Here is a 24,462-nt window from a genome sequence, read left to right as displayed (position 1 = left end):
TCCCTTTTCTCCACACCCTCTCCAGCATTTGTTGTTTGTAGATTTTCTGATGATGCCCCTTCTAACTGGTGTGAGGGGATACCTCACTGTAGCTTTGATTTGCATTTCTCTAATAATTAGTGATGTTGAGCAGCTTTTCATGTGCTTATTGGCCATCTGTATGTCTTCTTTGGAGAAATGTCTATTTAGGTCTTCTGCCCATTTTCTGATTGGGTTGTTTGTTTCTTTAATATTGAGCTGCATGAGCTGTTTATATATTTTGGAGATTAATCCTTTGTCCGTTGATTCATTTGCAAATATTTTCTCCCATTCTGAGGGTTGTCTTTTCGTCTTGTTTATGGTTTCCTTTGCAAAAGCTTTAAGTTTCATTAGGTCCCATTTGTTTATTTTTGTTTTTATTTCCATTACTCTAGGAGGTGGATCAAAAAAGATCTTGCTGTGATTTATGTCAAAGAGTGTTCTTCCTATGTTTTCCTCTAAGAGTTTTATAGTGTCTGGTCTTACATTTAGGTCTCGAATCCATTTTGAGTTTATTTTTGTGTATGGTGTTATGGAGTATTCTAATTTCATTATTTTACATGTAGCTGTCCAGTTTTCCCAGCACCACTTATTGAAGAGACTGTCTTTTCTCCATCGTATATCCTTGCCTCCTTTGTCAGATTAGTTGATCATAGGTGTGTGGGTTTATCTCTGGGCTTTCTGTCTTGTTCCATTGATGTATGTTTCTGTTTTTGTGCCAGTACCATATTGTCTTGATTACTGTAGCTTTGTAGTATAGTCTGAAGTCAGGGAGTCTGATTCCTCCAGCTCCGTTTTATTCCCTCAAGACCGCTTTGGATATTTGGAGTCTTTTGTGTCTCCATACAAATTTTAAGATATTTTCTTCTAGTTCCACAAAAAATGCCATTGGTAATTTGATAGGGATTGCATTGAATCTGTAGATTGCTTTGGGTAGTATAGTCATTTTCACAATATTGATTCTTCCAATCCAAGAACATGGTATATCTCTCCATCTGTTGGTATCATCTTTAATTTCTTTCATCAGTGTCTTATAGTTTTCTGCATACAGGTCTTTTGTCTCCCTAGGTAGGTTTATTCCAGGTATTTTATTCTTTTTTTTGCAATGGTAAATGGTTAAAGTGTTTCCTTAATTTCTCTTTCAGATTTTTCATCATTAGTGTATAGGAATGCAGGAGATTTCTGTGCATTAATTTTGTATCCTACAACTTTACCAAATTCATTGATTACCTCTAGTAGTTTTCTGGTGGCATCTTCAGGATTCTCTATGTATAGTATCATGTCATCTGCAAACAGTGACAGTTTTACTTCTTCTTTTCCAATTTGTATTCCTTTTATTTCTTTTTCTTCTCTGATTGCTATGGCTGGGACTTCCAAAACCATGTTGAATAATAGTGGACATCCTTGTCTTCTTCCTGATCTTAGAGGAAATGCTTTCAGTTTTTCACCATTGAGAATGATGTTTGCTGTGGGTTTGTCATATATGGCCTTTATTAGGTTGAGGTAGGTTCCCTCTATGCCCACTTTCTGGAGAGTTTTTATCATAAATGGGTGTTGAATTTTGTCAGAAGTTTTTTCTGCATCTATTGAGATGATCATGTGGTTTTTCTTCTTCAGTTTCTTAATATGGTGTATCACATTGATTGATTTGCATATATTGAAGAATCCTTGCCTCCCTGGGATAAATTCCACTTGATCATGATATATAATCCTTTTAATGTGTTGTTGGATTCTGTTTGCTAGTATTTTGTTGAGGATTTTTGCATCTACATTCATCAGTGATATTGGTCTGTAATTTTCTTTTTTTGTAGTATCTTTGTCTGGTTTTGGTATCAGGGTGATGGTGGCCTCATAGAATGAGTTTGGGAGTGTTCCTTCCTCTGCAGTTTTTTGGAAGAGTTTGAGAAGGATAGGTGTTAACTTTTCTCTAAATGTGTGATAGAATTCACCTGTGAAGCCATTTGGTCCTGGACTTTTGTTTGTTGTAAGATTTTTAATCTCAGTTTCAGTTTCTTTACTTGTGATTGGTCTGTTCATATTTTCTCTTTCTTCCTGGTTCAGTCCTGGAGGTTATACCTTTCTAAGAATTTGTCCATTTCTCCAGGTTGTCCATTTTATTGGCATAGAGTTGATTGTAGTAGTCTCTTAGGATGCTTTGTATTTCTGCAGTGTCTGTTGTAACTTCTCCTTTTTCATTTCTAATTTTATTGATTTGAGTCCTCTCCCTCTTTTTCTTGATGAATCTATCAATTTTGTTTACCTTCTCAAAGAAGCAGCTTTTAGTTTTATTGATCTTTGCTATTGTTTTCTTTGTTTCTATTTTATTTACTTCTGCTCTGATCTTTATGATTTCTTTCCTTCTACTAACTTTGGGTTTTGTTTGTTCTTCTTTCTCTAGTTCCTTTAGGTGTAAGGTTAGATTGTTAATTTGAGATGTTTGTTGTTTCTTGAGGTAGGATTGTATTGCTATAAACTTCCCTGTTAGAACTACTTTTTCTGCATCCCATAGGTTTTGGATCGTCGTGTTTTCATTGTCATTTGTCTCTAGGTATTTTTTGATTTCCTCTTTGATTTCTTCAATGATCTCTTGGTTATTTAGTAACGTATTGTTTACCCTCCATGTGTTTGTGTTTTTTACATTTTTTTCCCTGTAATTGATTTCTAATCTCATAGCATTGTCATTAGAAAAGATGCTTGATTTAATTTCAATTTTCTTAAATTTACTGTGGCTTGATTTGTGACCCAAGATGTGACCTATCCTGGAGAATGTTCCGTGCACACTTGAGAAGAAAGTGTAATCTGCTGTTTTTGGATGGAATGTCCTATAAATATCAATTAAATCTATCTGGTCTGCTGTGTCATTGAAAGCTTGTGTTTCATTATTAATTTTCTGTCTGGATGATCTGTCCATTGGTGTAAGTGAGGTGTTAAAGTCCCCCACTATTATTGTGTTACTGTCGATTTCCTCTTTTATGGCCGTTAGCAGTTGCCTTATGCATTGAGGTGCTTCTATGTTGGGTGCATATATATTTATAATTGTTATATCTTCTTGGATTGATCTCTCGATCATTATGTAGTGTCCTTCCTTGTCTCTAGTAACGTTCTTTATTTTAAAGTCTATTTTATCAGATATGAGTATTGCTACTGCAGCTTTCTTTTGATTTCCATGGAATATCTTTTTCTATCCACACACTTTCAGTCTGTATGCGTCCCTTGGTCTAAAGTGGGTCTCTTGTAGACAGCATATATATGGGTCTTGTTTTTGTATCCATTCAGCGAGCCTGTGTCTTTTGGTTGGAGCATTTAATCCATTCACGTTCAAGGTAATTATCGATATGTATGCTCCTGTTACCATTTTCTTTATTGTTTTGGGTTTGTTTTTGTAGGTCCTTTTCTTCTCTTGTGTTTCCTGCCTATCCTTTAGCATTTGTTTTAGAGCTGGTTTGGTGCTGCTGAATTCTCTTAGCTTTTGCTTGTCTGTAAAGCTTTTGATTTCTCCATCAAATCTGAATGAGATCCTTGCTGGGTAGAGTAATCTTGGTTGTAGGTTCTTCCCTTTCATCACTTTAAGTATATTATGCCACTCCCTTCTGGCTTGTAGAGTTTCTGCTGAGAAATCAGCTATTAACCTTATGGGAGTTCCCTTGTATGTTATTTTTCGTTTTTCTCTTGCTGCTTTCAATAATTTCTCTTTGTCTTTAATTTTTGCCACTTTGATTACTGTGTGTCTCGGCATGTTTCTCCTTGGGTTTATCTTGTGTGGGACTCTCTGCATTCCCTGGACTTGGGTGGCTATTTCCTTTCCCATGTTAGGGGAGTTTTCCACTGTAGTCTCTTCAGATACATTCTCTGGTCCTTTCTCTCTCTCTTCTCCTTCTGGGACCCCTATAATGTGAATGTTGTTATGTTTAATGTTGTCCCAAAGGTCTCTTAGGTTGTCTTCATTTCTTTTCGTTCTTTCTTCTTTATTCTGTTCTGCCACAGTGAATTCCACCATTCTGTCTTCCAGGTCACTTATCTGTTCTTCTGCCTCAGTTATTCTGCTATTGATTCCTTCTAGTGTAGTTTTCGTTTCAGTTATTGTATAGGTCATTTCTGTTAGTTTGTTCTTTAATTCTTCTAGGTCTTTGTTAAACATTTCTTGCATCTTCTCGATCTTTGCCTCCATTCTTTTTCCGAGGTCCTGGATCATCTTCACTATCATTATTCTGAATTCTTTTTCTGGAAGGTTGCCTATCTCCACTTCATTCAGTTGTTTTTCCTTGGGTTTTATCTTGTTCCTTCATCTGGTACATAGCCCTCTGCCTTTTCATCTTGTCTGTCTTTCTGTGAATTTGGCTTTTGTTCCACAGGCTGCTGGATTGTAGTTCTTCTTGCTTCTGCTGTCTTTCCTCTGGTTGATGAGGCTATCTAAGAGGTTTGTGCAAGTTCCCTGATGAGAGGGACTGGTGGTGGGTAGTGCTGGCTGTTGCTCTGGTGTGTAGAGCTCAGTAAAACTTTAATCCATTTGTCTGCTGATGGGTGGGGCTGGGTTCCCTCCCTGTTGGTTGTTTGGCCTGAGGCCACCGAACACTGGAGCCTACCTGGGCTCTCTGGTGGGGCTAATGGCGGACTCTGGGAGGGCTCATGCCAAGGAGTACTTCCCAGAACTTCTGCTGCCAGCGTCCTTGTTCTCACAGTGAGACACAGCCACCCCCCGCCTCTGCAGGAGACCCTCCAACACTAGCAGGTATGTCTGGTTCGGTCTCCTGTGGGGTCACTGCTCTGTCCCCTGGGTCCTGATGCACACGCTACTTTGTGTGTGCCCTCCAAGAACGGAGTCTCTTTTTCCCCCAGTCCTGTCGAAGTCCTGCAGTCAAATCCCGCTAGCCTTCAAAGTCTGATTCTCTGGGAGTTCCTCCTCCTGTTGCCAGACCCCTCAGGTTGGGAAGCCTGACATGGGGCTCTCAGCACCTTCACTCCAGCGGGGGGACTTCTGTGGTATAAGTGTTCTCCAGTTTGTGAGTCACCCACCCAGCAGTTATGGGATTTGATTTTATTGTGATTGCGCCCCTCCTACCATCTCACTGTGGTTTCATCTTTGTCTTCGGATGTGGGGTATCTTTTTTAGTGAGTTCCGGTGTCTTCCTGTCGATGATTGTTCAGCATTTAGTTGTGATTCTGGTGCTCTCGCAAGAAGGAGTGCGAGCATGTCCTTCTGCTCCTCCATCTTTAACCAATCTCTGAATTTTAAAAAATATGTATCTAGCCATCTCATTAAACCTTCTTATGGTTTTGATTGATTTTTCTAGATATATAGTCATATTGTCTACAGTTGATTATTTTGTGACCTTCTTTCTAGTTCTTAGACATTTCAATTTTATGTCCTGCCTTATTGCATGGGATAGAACTTCAGAAACAATGTTAAATGTTAATGGTAAAAGTGATAATGAGTTTTATTATAAATAAGTCTTTTTCAAAAGAAAGAAAGAAAGGGTTGTCACCAATTGTTACAAGTACCTCTTTAGAGTTACTAAAAATGTGCAGTCTGCTGAAAACAAATACGCTTTATTTACACTTACACAATGAACAGACACTCAGTGCACACCCATTTCAAGTCAGTCAGTGTTTTAGGCTTCGGGGGAAACTGCAATGAATGAGGCAGACAGTGAAGTTCAGCAACATTAGAAAACTGTATGAGACAAAAGAAAGGTTAGAAAGCCATCTGTGTTTGACAACCAGAGAAATATTATATAGATAGTAATCACTGTAGAAAAATGCTTCTGGCTGGGGTGATCAGAGAAAGCTCTGGTGGTGGAAGAGATAACCCAGAACAACTGACAAGCTCCGAGAAGCCCTGGGAGAAAGCTACTGCAGTGGGTGGAGCCCCAGGGGCAGAAGACTGGAGAGTGCAAAGCATGTCATGGGCTGAAGAACAAAATAGTGTGCCTTAGCACAGGGTGAATATATGGCAACAGTTTGTACGCTGGTTTCTGGGGCTCCTTGGAGGTTCTAAAGAGATGCTTCAGGGGCAAAGAGGGGATCAAGAAGGTGGGACTCTGGGTTTTCTCCATGCTCTACCTGGCTCTCCCAAAACCTTAGCAGCATTACTTTTATGTGTTTTGGATATCAGGTTTCTATTTATTTACTCTTTCTACGTAGTTTTATTGAACATCTGCTAAGTACCAATAGAACCCGAGCACTGTTCTAGGTACTGGGAATATAGCAGTGCATAAAATCACCTCAAATCCCTGTCTGCCTTGAGCTTACATTGTAATGTCAGGGAAGAAGAGAGACAGCAATAAGTAGAATAAAAGGTAAATCGAGGAACTTCCCTATTGGTCCAGTGGTTAAGACTCCACGCTCCCAATTTAGGGGGCCTGGGTTTGATCCCTGGTCAGGGAGCTAGATCCCACATGCCACAGCTAAAGATCCCGCATGCCGCAACTAAGACCCGGCACAGCCAAAGAAAGAAATAAACATTTAGCAAACAACAACAAAAGGGAAGTCGAATCTAAGAGGAGGAAGAGCAGTAGCGAGTTCTTGGACGGTTGCAGTTTTAAATGGAGCGCTCTGGAAAGGCCCTGCTAAAATGAAACGTGAGTAAAAACTTGAGGAAAATGAGGAAGCAAGCCATGCAGATTTCTGGGGAGAAAGAGTTCTGGGAAAAGGGAACCATTTGTGCAAAAGCCTAAGGAAGGAGCGTGTCTGACAAATTCTAGGAACAGAAAGGAGGCTTGTGTGTAGACAAGGTGGGTGGGTCGTGGTGAGAGGTAAGGTCACAGCGTTGACAGGAAGTGAGTATTGATCCATGTGAGAACTTCAGTTTTACTTTTAGTAAAATGAGAAATCATCAGAAGGTTTTAAGCAGAAGAGTGATATAATCTGATTTAAGCTTTAACAGGATCACCCTGGATGCCCGTGTTAAGAATGGACAGTTGTAGAGCCGGGGTCGAAGCTGGGAGAAGTCCTCAGATCCCTGGTTGTTATTTGGAAGTAAATCAACGGAATATCCTGATTTGTTAGATCCGGAGCCTGAAAGAGAAGCAGAAGTTAAGGATAACTCCAAGGTTTTTGGTGTTGTGACTAGAAGGATGGAGTTACCATTAACTAGGAATGGTGCAGTTTAGTGGAGCAAGATTAGGAGCTCAGTGTTAGACATACTAACCTTGAGATCGCTACTAGACATCCAGGTGAAGGTATCAGGTGGACACATGCATTAGTATGAGGAGAGGTCTGAGTTACAGGTATAAATTTGACAATATTAACTCCCTGATTTTGATAATTATACTGTGATTATGTACGAGCATGTACTCCCCCCCCCCCAAATCAGGAAAGGAATACTGAAATATTTAGGGGAAAGGGGGCATCATGTCTGTAACTTAGTCTCAGACAGTTCAGGGAAAATACTTATATAGACAGATTTATAGAGAATTATAGTACAAAGTGATAAATTTAAGATTTGAAGAATCTGGGTGAAAGATATGAGAGTTCTTTCTACTATTCTTGCACTTTTTCTCTAAGTCTGAAATTATTTCATAATAGAACACTTTTCAAAAGTGAAGGATACATTTCTAGATAAACAAAACTGAGAATTCATTGCCAGCACACCTGCACTGAAAGAAATACTAATGGAATTTTCAGTCAGAAAGAAAATGATCCTACATGAAGACACAAATATAGGAAGGGCAAAGAGAAATTAATATAGGCTGGTGAAAGGGCAAAATGAAATGAATATGGGCTGTGTAAAATAATGTTTAAAATACATGTATGATTGAAATGTATAGCAATAGCACAAAAGGTGGTAGGAGGGAGTGAAAGTGTTCTGAGTATTAGAATTGTTGATGAAGTGGTAAATTTCTCATTTATATGGAACTTCAGTAAGTCAAGGATGTACGGTGATATCTAGGGCACTGCTTCTTACACATCTTAGTCTCAGGACCCCTTTTACTTTTAAAAATTGAGGGTCCCTATCAGATGAAAAATGTTCTTTTCATTCATAACACATTGAGCCATGTGGCAAAGAAACAACAATATTTTAAATTTGAAAAATCATGTATACTTTGAATTATATTCTATAACCAAATTGTAGTTTACATATTAAATCACTTGAAAATTTACAAAGTGCTTTATACTATTGTCTCATTGAAGATTGATAGAAAACTATTATAGTGAGCCACAGTAGAATGTCTTGATATTCACAGAGTCTGTTATTCTTCTATTTATAGCTTCGCTGAAACCCCATTTCTCATATCCAGGTAACTTACCACAGCATATTGTAGCAATGTAGACTTGCTGAAATAGTCCATGTACATCTTGGGAGGATATACACATCTAACAGGTAGTGAAAATAAGTACCAGTAGATGTTAAATGTGTGTGGCTATTGACATTAAATATACTTAGTGATTTATTTCGTTACCAAAAAAAAAAAAAAAAATTGAGGGTCCCCCATCAAATACCACAGTAATTATCACTGCAGACAAGATCATCTACTGAGGTGCTAAAATTAGAGGGTGAAAGTTCGAAGAGAAATAGCCAAGTATCTCCCGCCTCCAAGCTATCTAACAACTACAGAAGGGAAGGTAGTAACTTGACGGTGGAGAAATCCATCAAAACCCACCTTGACTACAAGCTAGTAGAGGGAAAAACTGAATTTTAAAAGGTTGGCAAGAAGAACGAAAAGAGGACATTAAATGGGTCAAAAGGAAAATGAATTGTAAGATGAAAGATATAAACTTTAAAATTTTAATATTTACATTAAATGTAAATAGACTAAATATTCCATTAAAAGCAGAGTTTGTCAAGATTGAATTAAAAAAAAAAACCCAAACAACTAAGCTCCATTCATCAAACACACCTTTAATGAAAAAACAAAGGATTAAAAAAGTAAAATGATGGGGAAAGATACCATGCAAACATTAACCAAAAGTAACCTGGTACTAATATCAGACAAGATAGACTTAAACGTGGAGTGAGAAATAAAGAAATTTCAGAATGGTCAAGCACCAGGAAGATTTAACGTTTCTATGTATGTATGTCCCTAGTAACGTAGTTTCAATATACCCAAAGCAAAAATGGACAGACTGAATGGAGAACTAGACAAATCTATCATAATGGAAAGTTTTAAAACATCATCCTCAATAATTGGTAGTACAAACAGACGAAACAATCAAGATTCTAACAATACAGTTAACAAACTTTCCATATTATATATAGGTAAATATACCATATTTATATAGTTGTATATGAATATTATACATATATATATATATATATGACACTGTACCCAATAAAGACAGTAAATATAAAAAAAAAAGATGTTCAACCTCATTAGTCAACAGAGAAATGCAAATTAAAATCAGAATGAGATAACACTTTACACCCACCAGAATGGCTAAAATTGAAAAAACTGGGAGCTTTGGTGTTGGAGGTACTCTTGGTCTAAGTGTGAGTTGGTGTAACCACTTTGGAACTGTTGGCAGTATCTGTTAAAGTATGCATACCCCATATGGTCCAGCAGTTCCCCTCTAAAATATATGTATAAGGATCTTGATGGCAGCAGTAATTATATAGATTGTTCAAAACTAGAAACAGATAAATTGTGGTTCATTCTTATCCTATATAAGAATACTACACAGTAGTTAGAGTGAAAGAACCATGGTTGTGTGCAACAGCATGGATGAATCTCTCAAGCATAATGTTGAGTGAAAGAAGCCCTTTGTAAAAGACTGCTTCCTGTGTTATTCTATTTATATAAAGTTCCAAAATAAGTCAACTTGACCTGTGGTATTAGAAGTTAAGTGGCCACTGGGAGGGAACAAGAGGAATGCACCTGAAGGTGTTCTAGTTTTGATCTGAGTGGTAGTTACATGGATGTTTCACTGTGTGAAAATTCATTAAGCTGTACACTTAATGTTTGCATGCTTTTCTGTATGTTTATAGAACACCAAGAAATGTTTATTTAAAACTACAGTGAGAAAAAAATAAAACTACAGTGAGACCATCTTTTTACCTTTCAGAATGACAAAGATAAAAAACTTTGATAAGATCACGTAGGCAAAGTTGTAGGAAACAGACACGCACACACTGGTGGGAATGTAAGGGGAAATAACCTCTAAGAAGGGCAGTTTGTCAATATTTATCAAAATTTAAACGGCACCTATCTGAGTCTACTTCCAGGAACATACTTGCACATGTACAAATGGCACATACAAGGCCTTGTATTGGGGCTTTGTTTATAACAGTAAAAGTACAATAAGGGACAAGTTAAGTTGTGGTACATCCATATGATGGAATACCTTACCTTATAGCTGTTAAACAGAGTGGGAGGGCTCTATAGATACTAATAGTATGGAATGCTCTCTAAGATATAGTAATTAAAAATAGCAAGGTGTAGAGCAGTATTTATACCATGCTATTATTTGTATTAGAAATATATATGTATACACATAAATACATACGCATGTATAATATATAAAATATATGAATATATGAACGCACTTTCATATTCATGGACTACCTTTAGAAGGTATATAAGAAACTAGTAGCAGTGGTGGCCTCTGGAAGATATAACTAGGTGGCCTGGTTACAGGAGTGGAAAGGAGACTTAACTTTTCACTGTTTTGCATTTTAGAATACAGAATTGTACTATGGGAATATATCTATTAAATATTAATTTTTAAAAGAATGTCCAAAATCCCTTAGAAAGATGTGATGCAGGGGACTGGTGTATTACCTTTCAGTAAGGCCAGTGCAGCCACATTTTCCTTCACAGTGAACTAGACCTTTGGTTTGACACCAGATGACATGGCTGGCTTTGCATAGGGGTGCCAAGATGTATGGGGAGAAAACACCCTGCAGCAGGGTGCTCAGACTACCAGCGTGTGCGGGAATGAGCTGATGAGCGGACAGTAAATTCAGACCTCCTGTCTCATGCTTACTTGAAGACACAGCACTTGTTGAATGACAGTGTAGACCCCTCTCCACTGCTGATAGTGTCATTTTTCCTTCACTCCTTCCTTCTGAACGTGTATAAGTTGAATTCAGATTAAGTTAAAAATGATGCAAAACTGCTTCCTTTTGTGCTTTTTAAAAAATGTATTATAATTGAGATCATGCTAGGAATATAACACCACCTGCTTTTTTATGTCTTAATGTATCAAAAGCATTTTCCCATGCCATCAAAAATTGTCCATATGACTGTGAGCATTTGAATAATATTACATTACTGAAATATGTCATAATTTGTCTAATCATTTCTCTTTGGACATTTACGTTGTTCAAATTTTTTGCTGTTATTCAAAATATGGTGACAAGCCATCTTCGTTTATTAGTCTTACACTACGTTATGTTATTATTTCTTAGGAGTAAAATCGTCAAAGGGTCTGAACATTTTTAAATACTCTTGAGATCGAGTGCCGAATTGTCTTCTAGAAACTGCTCAGTTTGCTCTTCCACAGCACCCTCGCCAGCTTTGGGTATTCTCATTCAAAAATCATTTTTAATTTGAAAAAAAATCAGTCTTAATAACTTGACCAATACATGTGAGTGATATGCTAGAGGTCAGGGATATCAGTGTTCCTTTCAACTGAAACAGAGATTTGGACTGTTTCCTCTTGAGTTGTGTGGAGTTGTGAGGAAGAACTTGGGCTCTGAAGCCTGCTCCCTGCCCGCGGCACCAGGACCTTCGGGGAGTGGCTTTACTGTCCTTGCGCCTCGCTTCCCCATCTGCGAGGTGGGGAGAATAAAGCACTGTTGCCACTTGTGGCCACTTGGGTTATGAGCTGCATGGGTCCACGATGCCACAAACACAGTGATGTGGGGCCTGGAGTTGTGCATCTCCATGGCCCTGCAAAGGGTAGTGTTGGGATTCAGAGTTAAAAATGTAAAAAGCTCCTCAGGAATTCCCTATCCCGTGGTTAGGACTCAGGATGGTTTCACTGTCGTGGCCCGGGTTCAATCCCTGGTCGCAGAACTAAGTTCCTGCAAGCTGCACGGCACAGCGAAAAGAAAATGAAAAGCTCCTAAAACTCTTTGACACTTGGTCTTAGTCAGTTTTGGCTATTATTATGGTTGGAGAGTGGAAATATGAGTGATTTTTAACTTTTCTCTATGCTTTCTTTTATTTTCCATGTTTTCTGTAGTTGACGTGCTATTTTTATCAATAGATATTTCTGTGTTTTATATATCATATGTCTGCATATCATAATATTACATGTGTTATATTGTACTTAGAAGATAGACAAAGTACTCATCCAATGGGAGAAATTGGGGGGGAAGAGGGAAGCTGCCATTTAACAGGTCGGGAAGATGAAGTCTTGGCTCTCTCACATTGCCTAGCAAAATAAGCACTCAAATATTTATAGATGTGGTTGAGTACTTAATATTTATCTCTACACTAATAATGTTGACAATAGCAACCAATACCAGATTCATTGGAGCTACACAAATAGGCGGTGACAAAATAATGTATTGACCTATTAGAACATAACATGTTTTAATGTGTTCATATCAGATTAATATGAGGACTTTAAAAAAAAATCTGATAGCTGCATGGTAATTTAAAACTTCAAGAAGTAAGTTGAATGCCAAATAACAAACCTTCTGATCATATGTTTAAGATTCAAGATGTAAAAGAAAACCCCACACGAACATTGGACTTTTGTAGCATTCAGCTAAGTGACAAAGAGTGTACCTTGGTGCATGGAACTCTTGTGATGGGGTTTTCTTTAAAGAACAAAAATCTCCACCTAGGTTTGCATCCTACAGTAGGGTTGTTTCCCAAATCAGGCTGTTTCAAGTAACATATGAAACGGCGTATGGCTGTCCCTACCATCCCAAAGCAAATGTTTGTTTTGTTGCAGTGATGGAAACATTTCCATTGGTGAAGCAAATATTTAGAGCTGAAAGAAACATTTGGGCAGCCAGGATGTGTCAAAATAGAACAGATGCCTGCCTTTTAAAAACACAATTAAAAAAAAAAAAGCCACCTTGTACTTGGCTGCTGGTGGTACAGCCACAGTGGGTTAAGCAAGAAATTAGATACTGCGGATGTCATTCTAATCCCAGCTCCTGGGTACATCTCTGCACCTATTTCTGTCTTGGTTTTTCTCTTCCAGAAAATGGGGATAACCATTCTAAGTGATTTTGTTCACGATTAATGTTTTTTTTCTCCCTCCACTTATTTTCTTTGTTCTTAAAAATTAATTTATTCTTTTGAATCAGAAATATGTTCACATGGGACACAGTTCCTAAGAATATACAGTGAAAAGTCTGCCTTCACTCTGTGTCCCCAGCTACCAGTCTCCTCTCCATCTGGGACCAGCATTACCTGTTTCTTGTCTGTCTTTATTTTATGCATGTACACACAACTACATAGATGTGTTTGTGCATACATAGATTCTTTTATTTAACACAGAGGTCCCATGTACCCTTCACCTAGTTTTCCCCATGTTCCATATGTCCTTTTCGTTTTTCCTTGTCTTTGAGGTTGTTGGTTCTAAGAGTTTGCTTATTTAAAATGTGCTGTGTCAGATAGCAGAGTGGGGAGCAGGCGTGTCAGGCCACCCTCTCGTGATCCCTCCAGAGCAGTAAAAAGAGCGCTGTGTTGGGAGTCTGGTTCTGCCCCTGGGCTCACCATGGCTGTGAGTAAAGTCACTGCCCCTCTCCATGTTCTCTTATCTTGATCTGTAAAACAGAAGGAAAGGAAAACAAAAAGAACAGGAGATAGACTAGATGAGCTTCAACTTTTCTTTCAGATCTGAATTACTTTGGTTGTCAAAGGTGAATTTTTCTTTTTCTTTAAAAAAACTTCACTGCCTCTTCTAAAAGGAGCAAGTTTCAAGTATAGTTAAAGGTATATATTTACTTGGCTTTCCCACATATGTACAACCATACGTTTGGCTTTCCTGGCCTTTGGCATTCAAGTAGCAGTGATTCCTGATTATCCTACTCCTCAGTCTTTAAGACACGTTCCTTTCCCTAGGGCTTGTTCACTGCACTGTGGGAAGGGCTGACTTCCCCGCCTGTTGCCAAGGACCCTGTAGGGTTAGACGCTGCTGTCCGGGACAGCCGGCAGCAATGTTTGTCGTGCCTTGGAATTGATGATCAAATATGAGGAGCAACTCCTCTTTGTTTTTGTTTTTAATTTAGCAGAGAGGGATTAAAAGAAAAAAAAAAAAGACCTTTAGACTATAGATGTAAAAATAGACATCACAGATGCTGATTGGAAACCCTCCCAGTCTTTCACATGAGAGATCTCAATTTGTGTTACACAGAGGGGCAGCTCACTTCTGTCTTGTTCACCAGTTATACTACTCCCCAGAGAAGCTCAATAAATTTTATAGGGAAGTTTCCTCCTTATGCGGAAGGAGCTAAGCTGAATGAGTGTGGCTGAAATAATTTAGGGCTCCAAGGGAGTCCGTCTACCTTGTAGAGTAACGTATTGGAAGTAAATGTGCAAAAACTTTTGATCTTGGTTGATTTGGCCATGTCATTGATAGTACTGGGCCCTGGCTTCTGTGACCCCATCCTGTCTGATTTGGAATAAAACTGCTCCCTAGAACTTGCATTTAGTTCTCTGCTAAAATCGTCCTTCTGCACGCTTCACTGGTAGTGGCTGCGGAGCTTGCCTGCTCATATTCTGCCATTTTCACCACTAACCCTTTGAAACCTGCGAACTTGGACTTGGCTGAGAGTTTACATCTCTCTTCTGCCTCTCTGAGCGGCACAGAGATCCTCTCCCACTGACATTAGGAAAGCAGAGCTGCCTTCTCTTTTAGATTGATGGTGGACCAAGCCTGGCTGGTTGCTCAGTCTCTGAGCTAGCAGTGCAGTACATTTTGCGCTGGCTTTTTACTCGGTGATTTATACTCCACGTGGCTGGGTGATATCCAGTGTCCTTTTGTCTTTGTGTTTATTTTTCTTGCACATTTAATGTATTTAAAGGATATAGTGTCTTTATGGTCCCCTGGGATAAGGAGGGATTGGTGCAAGTTTTAATGAGAGGTTCCCGGCTCTCTGTGTTGAGATGAGAATTATATTCTTGATTAGATATCTTTCTTTCCTTAGGTGGCAAGAGGCAGTGTTTTGCTGCCTTTTTAAAATTATTTATTTATTGGCTGCGTTGGGTCTTCGTTGCTGCACGCGGGCTCTCTCTAGTTGCGGCCAGCGGGGGTCTACGCTTCGTTGCCGTGTGCAGGCTTCTCATTGCGGTGGCTTCTCTTGTTGCGGAGCATGGGCTTCAGCAGTTGTGAGGATGGGCTTAGTTGCTCCGCGGCATGCGGGATCTTCCCAGACCAGGGCTCGAACCCGTGTCCCCTGCATTGGCAGGCGGACTCTTAACCACTGTGCCACCAGGGAAGTCCCCGCTGCTTTTTGAAATAGCATTTCTGTCTAACGATTTTTAGAAGGATACTGAGAGGACATTCTGTTTCAGGGCATCATCAGCAACTTTTTCTCCTGTTGTTTGAGCTTCCTTATTTAAGGAGAGGGGAGAGTGTCAAGTCTTGTTCTTGAATTTACGTATCAACATCAAGATGGTGGGAACCGGGCCCCACCATCAGATCAATTTTTATAAAAACCCATTCAGGGCGATGATATTTGGAACTAGTTTTCTCAAAAACTGTTTTTGCTGCTTGGGAATAGTCAGTCAGCAGAGAAGAAAGCATTTGGCTTATTTGCTTAATATTTTAACCAAGTGAATTAGGTTGGGGGGCTGGGGGGAGGGGATAAGAAAGTGGGTGGGGGAGGCCTCATAAACAAGGTGATATATAATATTTTTTTTGTTCTCCTTTTAAATAAATACCGATCAGCTTTATGTTCAGAGACAATAGGAGCCGTTGGCTTAAATTTGCAGTTTACTGTATTTATGGCTGTAATATCAAGGTGCTGCCGTCGTAATTTCATGCCCCAATGAGAAGAGCAAGGTCGAAGCAAATGCTTCCATCGGCATCTGCTAACACACTAACTCATAAACAAGGCCCGGCTGGATCAGGTGGCACGGAATAATACAGGCTAATGAAATACAGCACAGCTTTCCATTACTGTTAGTTTTTACAGTGTCGTCATTACGTGTAATTTATGTTTAAAAAATTCAATTTTATACAAGGCACTGGGAAATAGGGGTCTACAGGTCATCCAACGACTTTTAGAGGCTCTGAGAGTCCTTATTGTACTCCACTGTTCCAACAAAATGTTAATAAAATAAAATAAAAATACTTTTTCCCTTTCTCCTCCCCTAACCTTTTCTGAGAGAGTTGATTTTTCTTTTAATTTGGGGAGTATTTTTAGCCAGCTGTCTTCTCTGCCTCATCTCCTCCCAGAGTGCCTGGGTAGATAACTAGCTGTGTTCCGAGAGAGGTGACCCGTGCTCAGTCTCCCTGCGTCCCAGATGAATCTCCCAAGTCCTGTAAATAGAGGGACTGCGACGGGGCGGGGGAGGAAGACGGCCGAGTGGCCAGCCCATAACTGCTGCCCGTTGCCACTGGCCCTCTGGCCCTGTTCCCTAGTCCCCATCAGACTCCACATTTTTATTATAATACTCGGACTGGGCCGGAAGGTGCTGTCAGGCGTTCATCACCTTGCTTATATCCAAACTATTCCTAACCCTGCTGTCCTGGTGGTGGTTTGACCTGAGGGATACAGAGAACACTGCTGTCTGCTGTCATCTCTCTTTCTTCTCCCCCTGCATGGAGCCAGGCCCTGGGGCAGTGCCCAGCGGTCACTGGGGAGAGAGTTGAGGCTCCTTATTCTGAGAAGCTCTTGAACCGCCAGTCCCACAGAAAAAAATCAGCCCTCCCCGGTGCCCGGTTTGTCTGAGCTGAGTGGTGGGAAAGGACCCAGTGGCACTGTGAGCCAGTTGGCTGCAGCTTACACAGTCAACTGGTTTGGTTCTGTTTGCATTTTAATAGGAATCTTTAAACAATTTTGTTTATCTTCTGAAGGATAAAAGTAAACAGGTGTGGCAGCCCGGAGGCCGTTGACTTCAGCTGCTGCAGCAGTAACACGGGGCTTTATTAATCAATAGAATGTAGCTCTCTTGTTTCTGTTCTTTTAAAAGAATCCCACCCTGGAGAAAGTGATGGAAGAGAAGCCCTTGGCCCAGCATCTACACAGGGGCAGTCTCCTGGGAAAGGGAGCTGTTTGGAGAAGTAGATTCCAGAGAACCGAGGGAACTAGCAGTCCGTCCTGGCTCCGGGTCTTCGTCTGCACGGCTCGCTTTGAATTGAGCGCAGCTTTGCAGATCAGGCAGCTGGGGTCTTAAAGGTGAAATGATAGAGGCAGGCGTCCTGCTCCATCTGCTCACCTCAGACAAGTCCCCTCTTCCGTTTCTCCTCCTCTTGAGTAAAGCTAGTGAGTGGATGGAATAACCGAGCAGGACTTCCTTAGTTTTGCTCTCTATCAATAACATAGTTTAATTGTCAGTGTCACAGGCTGGGGGAGGGGCTGGTAGCTCCTGGAATCACCAAGTAGCAGAGGTGAAGTTACTGAGAGAACATCTAAATGCAAAGTGCTAGTGCTAAAAGAAAATTTTAGGCTTTATTAAAATTGGCTCATTCTTCCAAAGGCAGCAGCTAAAGGACATGTGAGTCAGGGATGGGAGGGGAGGAGGTTTGCCTGCCACAGGACAGTGACACCCTTTCCTCCTGTCTCTCCTCTGCTCAGCCCTTGCTCAGTCCCTCTGCGGTTAGATTGCAGATAGCAATCAACTGGAAGGAAGTATGTGTGTCTAATTTGCATGAGATTATTTAAAACAAAAACAAAAAAAAGGTCTGCATTAGTCAGGGTGATGGTAAACAACGCAAAGAGCTGCCTTTTACAATATAGCCTGTGCCTCAGCTTTCAGAGCCAAATATAATTCACTTACAATCGGCAGTTTCCTTTATTATTCCTTTTAACCTTTTGGATTCTGCAAGGTCTCAATCGAAGTTCTCCACTGTTTATCTCAGTGGGGGTGGGTGAGAACCTGGCTGTCTTATGTGTGGGCCCTAAGGCAGTACCCCATCCCTAAAGGCAGGGTCCTTTCAGCGCCAGGAGCTGGTGAGTGGTAGATACCTGAAAGGAATGACACTCCTCCCCACCTCAGGCTCTGTGAGTCCCAGATGAATCACTTGAGTCTTGCAGAGTCAATCTTCCCAAAGCTGGGGACACTCCAGAGGAAAAGGCCACTAAGGGAAGCGTAGGCACCAGTCTGTGAGAGGCCTTTGGATTTATTTGATTAGAATATTAGAAGGAGATGAGGTCGCTCTATCTTGTCACTCTGGTAGTGTTCAAAAAGTTGTCCAGGTGTCATTTGCAAATAGGACCCAGGTGTTAGGTTCCTGTGTTGTTTTGGGATAGCCCCAAAACAGCATTCACTGGTTCTTCCTATGGATGGGGTGCCGGTGGGGGCGGGGCTGGGGGAAGACAAATTAGTCCTCATATTTTCTTTAACAAGATTGAAGACTTTAGGCATCATTTTGATGTGTTGTAACTCTGCGCTGTAGTGGGAAGTCACCGGGCTGGGGTTTCATCTGGCATCACCAGGCTTTTACTAGTATGATTTGAGACATAGTTTTCACCCTTCTTAGCCCTCAATGTTTTGTTTTTTTGTTTTTTAATCTGTTAAATAAGGGCAATGGCTAGGATAATGGCCCAGCTCTGAAATTATCTTATTCACTGAGATCGTTAAAATGCTTATTTTTTTAAAAAAGAAGAAAAGTGATTCATTTTCTGTAACTAAATCAAAATTCTGACTCTCCAGAGAACTAGGGATATCAGAATTCCAGCCAATGTAAATTTAGAGCATCAAATGATAAGGTCTGTATAAAACAAGAGCTTGGAAGGAAGTGCTGATGCCCTTTAAACCGGGGCTTCACTAGTGGGCTTGGCTGCAATAATGCAAGGGATATGTTTTATTAGGAAAATAGGCTTCGTAAAAGCTCAGGGCCAGAGGGCAGGACAGTGGTCAGGGAGTCCTGTCCCTTTAACCAGCTCCAGCTCTCAGGGCTGCAGCATAGCCTGTAACTTGCTGTATATTTCCCCAGCGTTAAACATTATGGTACTTGTTTATATTTGAAAGAGCCAAAAGGGAAAATGAGAATGCAACCGAATGCTCCTTTTGGGAAAATTATCCTCATTTGCAGCCAGTGGCTGACAAGGCACACGAACCACCAGCTTTATGAAGTCCCATTGTGTACCAGTGACCAGTAGCTCGTGCTGATGCCGCATGTGCCACTGTCTTCTTTCATGGCTGATTATGACTGGTTAAAACCGTGTCTTTCCTACTAGAACTCTGAAAGGGGTTCCCCTTTCTACCGAGGAGTGACTGGCAGTCAGTACCCGGGCTGGAGCCTGGGAGGCGCTCGCTCAGTGAAGTGTGTTCTCTGTGTTTGCCCGGCTCGTCTGTCTCTCCTGCCCCTGTCCTTGGGAGGTGACATCACAGTAAAGCGGTCCTTTTGCAGCAAGCTGGGGGCTTAGGGAGGAGGAACATCCCCTGGCTAGCCCCACGTATTCAAATTCAGCTCTTGTATTTGAAGGTGCCAAGCGCCAGTAAATGATCCTCTTTGCCCCCTGCCAGCCTCTCCTCTGCCCCGTCAGTCTGTTGAGAGGATGGTGCGCTTGCTCGGGCGACCCAGCAGCACTGAGACTCCACGGAGGTGTGGCCTTGCCCACCACTGGCGGGCTCTGTCATGTGCTGAGGGCAAAGAGGGAAAGGGATGCCGTGTTAAGTGGGGAGGGACCTCAGGTGCTCGGTGCAGAGAGAAGAGAGGGTCCAGGGCCATTTAGAATAGTTCAGGAATTCTCCCTTGACCACTTGTGGTGGGGCATGAAGAGTTTGAGGGGCGGCTGCAGCCAACTCACATGCCAGCGTAGTGTGGGGCAGCGCTGTGCTTAGAGCATTAATGGGCTCTGCCGGCTAGCCCCTTGGCACAGAGCTCGAGGCACCATGCTTCGGGAGATGTTGACCCTCAGAGCCTCCTTGTACTTCACCTCCCCCAGGGACAGATAGACCATGCTGCGGACCTCCGATGGAGAGCTGCCGGCCCGATGTGGACGAGCTCTCGGCTCTAGTTTAAAAGTTCTGTGTTGTGGCTGGACTGAATGTCGGGATTCCCAGAACAGCTCAGGCCGGCCAGAGTGCTCTTTTGCAAAGACTAGCAGTGACCTCCCACCTGCTTCTCCCAGTCGCAGCACTTGGAGCATTTCCGTGCACACGGCTGCTTCCCCTGCGACACAGAGCTGCCCTGTGGGGAAGTCTCTCTCACACCTGTGCGCCACTCCTCGTGCAGATGCTTTGGATTGGTCAGTGCCCTCGTCCTCTTCCCCCAGAGCCGGCGTCCCTGGTCTGCCTCCGACCTGTTGAAATATTCCAGCTGTGCGCCCACTGGAAATGTCTTCCTGGGTTTTTCACTTGCCTTTTATTCCTCCTTGGGCAAAGCCTCTCCACATGTCATAGCCACTGCAGATGGCGCCCTGCAATTTCCTGATGTCCCAAGTGCACTGTGGTTTAGAGTGTTGGGAGGATTTTTTTAAAAAAAGGAAAAAGAAAAACTAGCCAAAGGCGATATAGGCAGCCTGTGATAGTCTAGAGTAATAATCATCTGAAAGTTTGGGCCTGGCCTTGTTTTGATCTGTTTTCTTGTTTTATTTTCTTCTTTACATTCTCTATCCCATTCATACTAATCACAGTCAGTCCTGATTTTTCTTTTTATTTCTGCATTTGTCATAAAATAAAGCAAATTATTCCCGTCTTCAGAAACGATCTAGACTAATTAGTCGTCTCACCCAATAATTAGTTTTTTGTTTCCCTGTCTGTTTTCATGCATTATTGTTAGTTTTTTCCCCTCTTTTTTTTTTTTTTTTTTTAACACCATTACAGATTAAAATGAGCCACATTTGCAGTTTGATGGTATCTGTTTTCGGGGAAGAATGGAGAATTGCAGTACTGAGAGACTTCAAAAGCAGCAATAAACTCAAGGATAAATTAAGGAAATTGAATGAGCCACATTTGGAAGCAGTGTTGAGGCTAATATTCTGTCGCTTAAGGTTAAATTGCAGCTGAGTGAGGTTCCAGAGAATCCGAAATCGGGGAAGCAACTTACTAGGATGCTAGGCATCCTGTGACTCTAAGGTCTTTTCTCAAATGATTTCGTTGCAGCCATGGACAGTGGCAAAAGGTACTCACCTGCAATTATGTCCTCTTCTTCCCCAGGGCTGACGGATGAAGAGATTGATTTGGCTTTCCAGCAGTCGGGCACGGCTGCCGATGAGCCTGCATCCTTGGGGCCAGCCACACAGGTGGTTCCTGTCCAGCCCCCTCACCTCATTTCGCAGCCATATAGTAAGTCACCCGCTCAAACTCTGGCTTTAACCTTGACTGGGATTCAGGACTCTGGCCAAAGGGCAGCGCTTCACGTCTCCCAGAGTCAGCAGGCGTGGCGGGGTGGGGGTGGGGGACTGGGAGTAGGAGATGGCTCTTGGGTTTTTCCAAAAGACTGTGACACACCCAAATCCTCTTCTAGACGAACTTTTAAGTATGTGACAGAGGTTTTAAGACTCAAGGTACCAGAATAAATGAGTTTATTGTCTTGTTTCAAGGATTTTGGTTTCAAGCAGGAATCTGTAAAAGTATTTATTGGTTCAGTTTCCGTTTTCTTATATCAATGCTTTTTGCATGTTACTGTTTCACTAATAAGAACATAAACATCTGATTTATGGGTGCATTCTTGTTTGGTCACTGAAATAACTTGTCTCCTAGTTTTATCTTTTAAAGTTAATATTAGTAGATTTAGGCTAGCCTTCCTCACCCCACCTTCCTTTTCTTCCTTCCTTCCTTCCTTGTCCTGGCTATACCATGTATATTTATGTAGTGGCAATCTGTTAGAGAATTTCACATTAAATGTGAAGGTCCTTTTTGAATGCAGCTTTTAATTATTACATGAGAACATGACCCGTGAGAGGTTTTTGTTGTTTTTAAATGAAAGCTACTTTTAGCAATAAAGCTTCTTTAAGCTAGTAATAAATGTACACTTCCAAAATATAGGCAGAACTCCTTCCTTAAGTCACTTATGAAAAACCTAAAAAGGTTAAAATTGACTCCAAAGCAATGGAAAATTGCTCAGTTTTGTGTGTTTAACATAAGACTTCAGCCTTGGATCTGCTGTCTTTCAAAATGCCTTTTCTGTAATTGTCTTCATTTTAATGGTCTATCTCGGAAGTTTTCTTTTTTTCAAAACATGATTTTAAAGTGTCAGATATCAGATTTTAAAAGGCGCAGTTTAAAATGCCAGACTTGTTTTGATCCCCACCACGTGGCCTGGAACCGCCTTCCGGCCCCCACTTCGCCACAGCTTCCCACAGCTAGGGAAGTGCAGTCTTCCGTACAGACAGCGCGGGGGCCAGGCAGTAGGTTAGAATATGCTTTGTGTGTCACAGGTCTCGTTTAGATATCACCTTTCTTTTGCTCTCTGGAAAAGGCTGAATGGGTGAGGCCAGGTAGCACGAACTCAAGCTGATCTATCCGTGGTCGCCTTGTCTAACAAACCACTGGTGTCGTGTGACCTCTGAGACCGGTGCTCAGTGATGAGCCTTGTACTGGGGCTGCTGAGTCAGTGGCAGCTATTTGTCAGCCTGGGACTCATTCTCAGTCCTGGCTGACGTTCTTTTCTATCCATTGTGTTGCTTTGGGTCACTAAACATAGTCTCTGTGTTTCTTTTAAACCAAAGGCTAAGTCTCCACACTTTTTCTTCAGGTGTGTCCTTGGGCCCAGGGTTTGATGGGATTTGTTGAGGACGGGCAGTGGCAGCTGGGGTGCAGAATTTTCTAAAATGCACATCTGTTCTATTCCAGCTGTTTCCTCCATGGCTTAATACCAAACAGGTCTCTCCGCTACTTGGAAACTCCTTGCTCAGAACAAATTGTTCTGTTGGTCACAGAGTTGGCCTAAAGCATCATGCGTTTGCCTGCTTTCAGTGGGCACTAAGGGTTAAACTGCTAGTCTTTCTGAAGAGGCAAAAGAATGGGTCTGGGAGGGGCGAGTCAGTCATTTAAATCACTCTCCTGCCCAGATCTCTCTGAGAAGAAGCATTACACGTTTAGGTATTTAGGTAGGAGTATTTTTAAGAGGCTCCCAGCCCTAAAAATAAAATACATCTTCTTAGAGACAGACTCCTTCCTGCTTTGACGCTAGTATAAAAACAATGGTAATGGTAATTTTAAATACCTGGAGTTTTTTAGTTGTCACCCTCGAGCTTCATTCTTCTTGTACCGTTACCCCGCTCCTCTCAGCTTGGGGTTGACTGTACCTCTTCACTTCTGTACTTTTGCCAAGAGGTGTCAAAACTACTCCAAAAAAAAAAAAAAAGCTTGATTTTGATTAATATAGAGAAACAAGACTTTGCCTGACTGATAATAAAACTGATAAATGACATTTGAATTACTTGTAGCGGTAATTTATTACATAAAATATCTTTTATTTGACATGCGATTAGTTGCTGGAAGCATCACTCAATCTGACTAGTTTAAACATGCTCTAAAATGAACCCCAGTAAAAACCAGGGCTGTCTGCTTCTGGCGTTATGAAATATACTAATCCTGGAGTGAGGAAAAAATCTGACTTTAAGTATTTAAATGATTAATTGGGCTTATATATATTTTTTTACCTTTCTAACCCCCTTAATTACAAGCAAACTCAGGGGAGTTTCTGAACTAGGTGTGCAATCTGCATGCTTATCACTGAGGCATTGTCTGCGTCCTGGGAGGGATTTATGGCCTCCATTGATGTGTGTTCCTGCAGATTTTACATCTGGAGCTCGGGCAGCCCTTTCCTTCCCATTTCTTGGCTTTTTAAGGACATTCCATCTCTGAGCCCAAGCCTAGAAAATGGGATTTTCTGGGCTCAGCCCCAAACGCTAATGTCTCCAGGAAGGGTGGCTTTTCCGAGACCACCCCTGGGAGGCCAGTGCTCGGGAATCGTCACCTCTGGACTTGCCCGCCCTCCTGCTTGGTGGCAGGTGTCCCACTCGGTGCCTCTTATGATATCTCTGCTTTTTGGTGAATGTGGTTGACCTTGAGATGTTAGTGAATGCCAGCATCAGCAAAGAGAACATGGAGACCTAGCAGAAATGGTACCAGTTCATCACTGTTTATTAAGAACCTGCTATATGCTCAGTACAGTATCATGAGAGATTCAAAACATGATCTTTAAGAATCTTACAGGCTCTCTGGGAGAGATAAGATAAACTCTTAAGAAAAAGATAATAATATAAGACATTGTGATTTAATGCCAAAATTAATTATACAGACAAGAAACTCCACAGGAATACAGAAAAGAGAAAAATTAATGTAGGCTCGAGAAGTCAGAGAAGGCTTTGTGAAAGTAGGAGGAGGTTGACACCAGGGGAAGCTTGGTGTCACCTGGTGTGAGAATAAACCAGAGTTGTCAGGGCTTAAAAGAAAGTCGGGTAGAGCTCAGGAAAAGTCA

The 24,462-nt window shown here is 41.3% G+C and overlaps 1 protein-coding gene across 2 annotated transcripts in view; it reads left to right on the top strand.

Moving 5' to 3' along the window:
- The window catches only part of PEX14 (peroxisomal biogenesis factor 14), a 137,113-nt gene that overhangs the window by 88,226 nt on the left and 24,425 nt on the right, over nt 1-24,462 (top strand). For both annotated transcript variants that reach the window (XM_030878772.3, XM_060283214.2), the window contains one exon: nt 21,192-21,320. In XM_030878772.3, coding sequence (XP_030734632.1) covers nt 21,192-21,320 — 129 coding nt within the window. The remainder of the gene's footprint in view (nt 1-21,191; nt 21,321-24,462) is intronic.

This window comes from Globicephala melas, chromosome 1, assembly GCF_963455315.2.
Source record: "Globicephala melas chromosome 1, mGloMel1.2, whole genome shotgun sequence".
Lineage (NCBI taxonomy): Eukaryota > Metazoa > Chordata > Mammalia > Artiodactyla > Delphinidae > Globicephala > Globicephala melas.
Note: the sequence above shows the minus strand (reverse complement) of the source record. Positions and strands in the feature narration are given on the sequence as shown.